General features: G+C 48.5%; 1 protein-coding gene across 1 annotated transcript in view; it reads left to right on the forward strand.

Moving 5' to 3' along the window:
* Nucleotides 1-2762: 2762 nt before the first annotated feature.
* The window catches only part of LOC103780883 (voltage-dependent T-type calcium channel subunit alpha-1H-like), a gene marked incomplete at its 5' end in the record, with an annotated part of 18685 nt that continues 13447 nt past the window's right edge, over nucleotides 2763-8000 (forward strand). Inside the window, 4 exons of the mRNA XM_008948582.1 lie at nucleotides 2763-2914; nucleotides 3896-4081; nucleotides 4738-4855; nucleotides 6591-6746. Coding sequence (XP_008946830.1) covers nucleotides 2763-2914; nucleotides 3896-4081; nucleotides 4738-4855; nucleotides 6591-6746 — 612 coding nt within the window. The remainder of the gene's footprint in view (nucleotides 2915-3895; nucleotides 4082-4737; nucleotides 4856-6590; nucleotides 6747-8000) is intronic.

Raw genomic sequence — 8000 nt, forward strand, 5'->3', positions numbered from 1 at the left:
AATGGGCAGGTTCTCCCAGCAGAAAGTGCTACACAACAACCCTGTCCCTTCAGAGCTGCCCAAGCTGCAGCTTCCCTACTGCTGATCATTTCCCAGCCTCAAAGACTACCCTCAACCTGCCACGAGCACCCTGTCCCAAGGAGTCCTCAGCCTCCTGCCTGGAGGGAGGCAAGAATTCAGCAAGTTATTTTGCTTTCTTGCTAAGAATGACCTCATATAACCCCAGCTGAGGGAGACAGAGTGTGCCAGCCATGCTCTGCTCCTGACAAATAGCTGGAGGATGTGGGCCTGGGAGCCCACAAGGCTGTTTTGGTTCCAATCTCTGCTGGGGAGCTGGGTAGATGCCATCCTAGAGCAGCCCTTTCCTTCAGCTCTGTGTTTCTTGCAAAGGGAAGACCTTTGCAGCTGGGCAGAGATGGACCTTGGAGTCCTGGTGGATAATAAGTTTGCCATGAGCCAGCAATGTGCCCTTGGGACCAAGAAGGCCAGTGATATCTTGGGGTACATTCAGAAGAGTGGGGCCAGCAGGTCAAGGGATGTTCTTCTCCCATTCTGCTCTGCCCCAGTGAGGCCACTTCTGGAGTATTTGGTCCAGTTCTGGGCTCCCCAGTTCAAGGGACTGGAAAGAGTCCAGTGGAGGTTACAAAGATGCTGAGGGGCTGGAGCATCTCTGTGCCAGGACAGGCTGAGAGCCCTGGGGCTGCTGAGCTGGAGAAGCCTCAGAGGGGATCTGAGCAGTGCTGAGCAAGAGCTAAAGGGTGGGATCCAGGAAGATGGGGCCAGACTCTGGTCAGTGGTGCCCATCAACAGGACAAGGATCAACAGGCACCAACTGGAACCCAGGAGGTTCCATCTGAGCAGGAGGAAAAAATTCTTTCCTGTGAAGGTTCCAGAGCCTGGAGCAGCTGCCCAGAGAGGTTGTGGAGTCTCCTGCTTTGGAAAGTTTCCAAACCCACCTGGACACTGACCTGGGCACCCTGCTGTGGGTGAGCTGCTGGAGCAGGGGGGCTGGATGGGATGATCCCCAGAGGTTCCTTCCCACCCCATGGTGCTGGGGTTCTTTGTGATTCTCTGCCTGGGTTGTTTGGGCATTATCAGGGTGGGGAGTAGCACCACCAAGCCCTGAGTGATGCTGAGGAGGGAGTGGTTGTCCCTGCAGCAGGGAAGGTGTGAGAACAACAGCCTGGTGATGCTGGCACTCAGGTGCACTGTGCAGCCATCTGGGCCACCCCTTGCTGGAGATTAAAGAACTGAAAATTGCAGAGTCCTTCCCCTGGCCTCCCTTCCTAATTGGTGTGTATGGATTATAGCCACGAGGACTCAGGCTCTAAGTGCTCTTTTTCCTGCATAAATGGTTGAGCAAAAGACAGTCTCTTGCATAAAGTCGTTTAGCCTGTGAATGATGGTTCATTAGCAGCCCACAGACTGTCGCTGCCTGTAGTAGGGGGGTGGGGGCTCTTCCTGAGCTCGAGTTAACTCTTTCATCCTCTTCTTCGATGGCCAAGCACTGAGTTTGCAGACTGTGGAGTTAAAAGTGGCTGTGCCACAGGATTCCAAGGGTCTTCTCCCTTCAGAGCCTCAGATAACGCAACAACATCCCCAAGAAACTGCCAACTTTTAACGTAGCATCTAAAGACAGATGGGGAATAAAGGAAGCTATTATCAGTCAGGAGATGAGTCAGATATGAAAATCACACCTTTCTCTAGACAATATTATTCCACCAAGGAAATGAAAAAGACTCATTTTTGCAAAAGAGCAGACCTGGAGTGTTAGAAGAACACATTGCAGAGCCTGGTGCTGCTGGAGGGAGCAGCTCCAGTGAGTGAACCCCATCCCACCTTTGGCACCTGTCCCTGCTGTGGCACGTTTTGGAGCCTGGGTGCTGGGCAGGCACTGCTGCTCTTCCTGGACAGGAACATCTCCAGCAGTGTCTGAAAAGCAGGGTTGTAACCTAAGGTAATTTGGTGCTGGTGATGGAGGAGGGGAATGGAAAAATCAATTCTTGGATTTGAGCTGTGTGCAGTCTCATACACTCAGGGAAAGCCACAAGGATCCTGGAGGGAATCCTGACACTCCTGGCCAGGCTGGCATCATTTTAACAAAATCTGCTGTATGTCACTAACCAGGACTTCAGAAGGAAAAAAAAGTCATCTTGGGTTTTTTCAGGGACAGCTTTTAAAGGGAGATAAGTATCTCAAGGGAGATAAAACTATTGATCCTACTGACTTTCACTGGTATTTGCTTTCCTGGTTGTCTTATGAGATGTCTGCAAGAAAAATGATTTATTTGTGTGTGAATAGAGCTGTGCTGTGTTGATGGTGCTTTGGATATAGCTGTAGCCATAAAGCTCTTCTGGGGTTAGTGCAGTAAAACCAGCATGACCACTGCAAGCCCAAAGAGAAACCCTACAAACCATACTAGCCATTCAGCTGGATGTCTATCTTGCAGCAGTGGACAAGCCCTCTCCTTGCATAGCCCCAGGGGTTTTTTGCCCAGGTATTGGGCACAGTTGTTCTGCAGCTGCTCCAGAAATGGGCTGGGATTCTGTGTTTCCAGTAGGACTCCCAAGGACTGTCCATGGGCTTTGTCTGCTGTTCCCCTCACACCCTTATCTCTCTCCATGGCTCTCTGGAAGGAAGATGGGAAGATGAAGCATTTGTGCATCATTAGCACAAATCCCAGTGTGGGAGGAAGGTGCCAACCTCCCTTTAGCCATTTCCTCTGTGTCTCTGTGTGACCCTGTTGCTTCTTTGTCCCATAGCCAGACGAGCTGACCAACGCCTTGGAGATCAGCAACATTGTCTTCACAAGCATGTTTGCCCTGGAGATGCTCCTGAAACTCCTTGCCTTTGGCCTCTTTGGCTACATCAAGAACCCATACAACATCTTTGATGGGATCATAGTCGTCATCAGGTCACTGCCAGTTCTTTCTCCACTGTGGATTTGTCTGCCCAGGGCTCAGAGCAGTGCAGGAGTGGGATGGGGAACAGGAGGGATGTGGCATGCCTGAATCCAGGGCTCACTGGCTATGATGTGCTATAATTACACTGGTCTTTTAGATTCCTGTCATGAGAAGGGTTGTCCAAAACAAATGGACCTGGCAGATGGAGAACAAAGTCTGTTTATGCCACACATCTGGCACTGTGGTCAATTTTCCACTGAAGTGCAGAAGGGCTTGTCCTGGGAAAGGAGTTCTGTGAGTGTCCATATCCCAGCAGCGTGCCCTCCCTCTCCCAAATTAAGACAGAATTTAGACTGGAATAGGGCAAACAAGAAGGTAAGAGAGGGCAGTGCTCTGCTGGCCTCTGCCAGGGTGAAGGACACTGTCCCAGCCTAAACTGGAGATGTCACAGCATCCCAGAAGAAGCAGGCAGCACTTCTGGGGAGTTTGTTCAGCACCTCTCTGTGCTGGGATTCTTCCTAGCAGGGCTGTTCACCCCTCAATCAGGAATTTGGGGCAGTGAAGTCAAGGGAGATGCAGAAGGTGTAAACAAGGACCATGGTCTTGGCCTCAGTTGTCCCATCTCCTTGTCTCAGAGAAGCCCCAGAACAATGACCAGCCCATGGGCTGATCCAACCAACCCACCCTGACAAATTTAAATCCCTCTGGATATTAGCTTAGGACAAAATCCCCATTTTGTGGCTAGGCTAATGACTGGGTGTAGTGGTGCAGACTAGCAGGAGACATGTTGTGAAGAGCCACAGAAAGCCAGGGAAGCAAAGAGTCAAGGAACCAGCTGTGAAGGCTCCGGGTGGTGCATGACCGTGGGCGCTGGGGGCGTGAAGGGGGTTTTGGGGGGCTTAGGTGGGGTGCTACCCTGTCAGAACCCAGCCTGCTCGGGGCTCTCACAGCACAGTGCTGCTCTTCACAGATCTTCTCCTGGTGTTCTGCAGCGTGTGGGAGATCATTGGCCAGTCAGATGGGGGCCTCTCTGTGCTGAGGACCTTTCGGCTGCTCCGGGTGCTGAAGCTGGTGAGGTTCATGCCCGCTCTCCGTCGCCAGCTGGTGGTCCTGATGAAGACAATGGACAACGTGGCCACCTTCTGCATGTTGCTCATGCTCTTCATCTTTATCTTCAGGTGCCAGATGAATTGTTCAGCTTGCTTACATACCACGTAGGTTAGAATAGTGATGGGTTGTGTTTTCCAGGCTGCCCACGTGACAGTTCTCACAATAGAGTGACAAGCAGACACTCAACAGCCTGTTTTGTCTCTTTCCAAGTCTCAGTGTTTCATGCAGTGTTGTAATTCTGCAGATGAATAAAAAATCCACAGGCAGCAATTGCTCTGGAGTTCCATTGAGCTGTGACTCAGGAAACTGTCACTAACTGGGCTCTGCCAGTGTTGCGTTTGAGATGGAGGTTGTACAGACTCCAAGACTTCTGTTTGACCTTATAATGCTCCTCAGGCTCCTGTTCTTGGAAACCACTTGGGTTGAGGAGCTGGCAACGTGGTTTGACATTTTCTAGATGCTGGTTTGACTTCATTTTAGACAGTTGTAATTAAAAGTGACCCAGAAGACCCAAAGGTAGAGTTTGGTCTATCATGTCAGTGGTGGAGCAGAACCCTTCTTCCTGGGAGATGCCACTGGCACACAAGACACTGTGAGGGGAGAAAATGTCCAAAAAAAATCACTGTGAGGGGAGAAATTGTCCAAAAAAATCACTGTGATCCTCCCTGTAACCATATTTCACATAATAATGTGTTTCTGCCATCTGCCTTTTTTCCCACTCCAGCATTCTAGGCATGCATCTTTTTGGATGCAAGTTCAGCCTGAAAACTGATACAGGAGATACAGTTCCAGACAGAAAGAACTTTGATTCCTTACTCTGGGCCATTGTGACTGTATTTCAGGTAAGCTCTGGATTCTCTGGGAATTTTTAATGTAAAGGACCTGGACAAATTATTTCACTGTTTTTAAAAAACCCTATTCCAGAAGATATCAAATGGGGACTGAAGTGGCACTGTAGAGTTGTTAGGGTAAAGGGTTGTGTTTCTGAGTTAGCTGGTCTCTATATGCCCTAGATAGAGAAGCAATCTACTCAAGATCATCACTGTGCTTATCTGGTGTCAGTAAAAGTCTAAGAAGGTTTGGAAATCCACCCTTATTTTCCTTCTGTATAGTCAGTAAGATCAAGACCCACAGCCTGCTGTCCATTCTGCTCCTGTTCTGTAGATCTCTGTCTCCTTATTTCCTTTCACTACCCCAAAAATGCATTTTGCAAACAATTTCATTCCATTGGGAGTGACAAATGCTGTCACAAATGAGAGCTGGAGGCTCTGGCTCTACATGCTGGGAAAGTCCTTATGTAAAAGGTGGTGTTTCCTCTGCAGATGAGATCTGTTATGTGCTTGAAATTACTGGTGTGTTCCACAGTGGAGCAGTAAGCTGCTATTTCCAGGACACTCTAAATATAAAGATTAGTCTTTTCTGTTTAAAAGTCTTAGAGCCCAAGTGCAGCAAGTGGAACACAATGTAAACCATGTTAAGCTGAGTTTCCACATGCAGAGTGGGTGTTCACCACGGTGTCATTCAAGATAGGATCCAGTCCTGAGTCTGCCCTGTGAAGAATAAAACTTAAAGGCCAGCAGCCAAGGACAGATCAGTGTTAGTCTCACAGGTTCATGTTTTTCTTTTACCAACACCAACACAGCTTTCTGCATTTATTTGAACAATCTCTTGGGAAATAGAACTGGCACAGAGCACGAGGGCTCAGTCCTACCTCCCATGAAGGTCAGTGAGTGGCATGACTCCGTGGAGCTGACTGCATTCCTGTCCCCAAAGCCACCTTGCTTTTAGGAGGTTAAAGGCCATTTTCACTCTAAGCAGGAATTAAGGTGGAGTGTGAATCTGTCATCTGGTTTCTGGATTTTCTTCCCAGGATTTTTGAGCTCCAGGAGAGCTAGGAGTCCCTGAGGAAGGTCTCATGGAGCAAGGCTTTGCAAAGAGGTGTATTTTTTTGCCCAGCTTGTCAGTGCTTTTCCCTGAGGGAAACCACTTTGCTTCCTTGAGTTTCTTGAGCCACCCAGCTCCAGGAAAGCTAGGAGTCCCTGAGGAAGGTCCCTTGGAGAGATGTGTGGTTTTTTACCCAGCTTGTCAGTGCTTTTCCCTGAGGGAAACCACTTTGCTTCCTTGAGTTTCTTGAGCCACCCAGTGTCATTTCTCTGATGAAAAGTCATGACCCTTACCCTTTCCTTCAGCTCCCAAGAGCAGCCCAAAAGGAGACAACAGCTCTGACCTCAGGTCTGTTATCTTCTGAAGGTTCTCAAAGGAGGCAATACCCCCAGCAGATAATGGGACTCATAGCACCCCTCGTGTTACCATAGCTGGGATCTGAACCAGTCATCTCTGTGGGAAGTAGTGTGCTAGATCCTCCTGCAGAGAGGAGAGCTTTGGCCAGGAGAAAGCTCTCACATGCAGAGGTCTAAGTAAAGGAATGTTCTACTGCCTCATCTTATGAGGTCTGCCAATGATGATGCTCAGAAAAGGTCAAAAAGAGAGCAAGAAATGACTGAGTCAGTATTTGAATGCTGCTGCTGTGTAGGAGAGGAATGGAGTAATCAGAGTCTTCCCTTCACCTCTCTGCAGATCCTCACCCAAGAGGACTGGAACGTGGTCCTGTACAATGGGATGGCATCTACATCCTCCTGGGCAGCACTCTACTTTGTGGCCCTGATGACCTTTGGCAATTATGTGCTCTTCAACCTCCTTGTTGCCATCCTGGTAGAAGGCTTCCAAGCTGAGGTAAGAGATCTGAGCAGAGGGAGGGAGAAAAATGAGAAGCACCATGTAGGCAGGATGAATCCATGTCAGTGCAAACATCTAGCCATGCAACCAGCCCTAAATTTAAACTTAAGGGGTGTAGATGAGTTGGGGTGGGCATGTGAAGCTCTTGTCAAGCTCTTTGCAAATAGGACTGGCTGGACTTGGCATGGGATTTGAGAGACCAAAACTTTGGTTGATCTGCTACAGGATCCGTTGTGTGACTTAGAGGAAATAGTTCAGGATGGATTTAACTCACCAAATCTCCCATATGTTCTGTGTTTTGTGTTTCTTTATGCTGGGCCTCAGGCCTTCAGTACATCTGGGCAGTGTTAGTCGTGGGGGCCAGGCAGGATGTGAACTGGTTCTCCATAAAACAGCTCTGGTGTGTTATTTGAGGTTGATAGCACAGCTGTTTGAAAGCTGTGTTGCAAGGCTACAGACATTAAATTTTAAGATTCTTAGGATGATGAAGGACCTATAAATGCTAAAGAGATTTTTATCTACACCTGAAAATAATGTCTGCATCTGGTCAACGAGCAGGGAACTTCTGATCAACTGCAGGCATCTCCTCTCACATGGAAAGGAGAAGAGATTTTATGTCTCAGTGAAAAGTGGGGTGCCATGTCCTGAACTGAACTAGGCAGGACCCTCAGCAGCAATGTGGGCAGTCCTGTGCCCCCTGATCCAGAGCAGCATGCCATGCTGGTGTGACTGGTGTGACTGGAGAGTACTGGTGTGAGTGGGGGGACCCTGCAGCCTCTTTAAGTGTTCCTGCCTGCTGGCAAGTCCACTCCAGATCTGCTTTCAGCATCCTGAGGGAGTGAAACCAGCCAGCCCCTGCTATCCTGCTCATCTCCATCCTCCTTTCAGATCACAGCAAGTCCATTTGGGAGAGATTTTAAATGAGGATGATCTTTTTTTGGTCATAAATATAATGATGTATGTGCACATAAACCCTATCCAGGAAAAAATAAATCTACTTTTTTCAACATCCTAGTGCAAATGGAGATGATTTTGAGAATTGCCAAAATTCATCCAGTCCCAGTTAAAACTAGGAACAGTGGCACCAAAAGGGCTCACATCATGCTTTGGGGTTTTTGAATTATTACTGGTTTACTTCTGCAACCATCAAGAAGGGGAAGTTTGCTTAGTGCTGGATTGGCTTCAGAGACACACAGACTCAGAAAGAAAATGAGAAAATGGCTTCAGTTTTCACCACCTTAGCTCCCAAGG

The sequence above is a fragment of the Merops nubicus genome, unplaced genomic scaffold (assembly GCF_000691845.1).
Source record: "Merops nubicus isolate BGI_N331 unplaced genomic scaffold, ASM69184v1 scaffold10041, whole genome shotgun sequence".
NCBI lineage: Eukaryota > Metazoa > Chordata > Aves > Coraciiformes > Meropidae > Merops > Merops nubicus.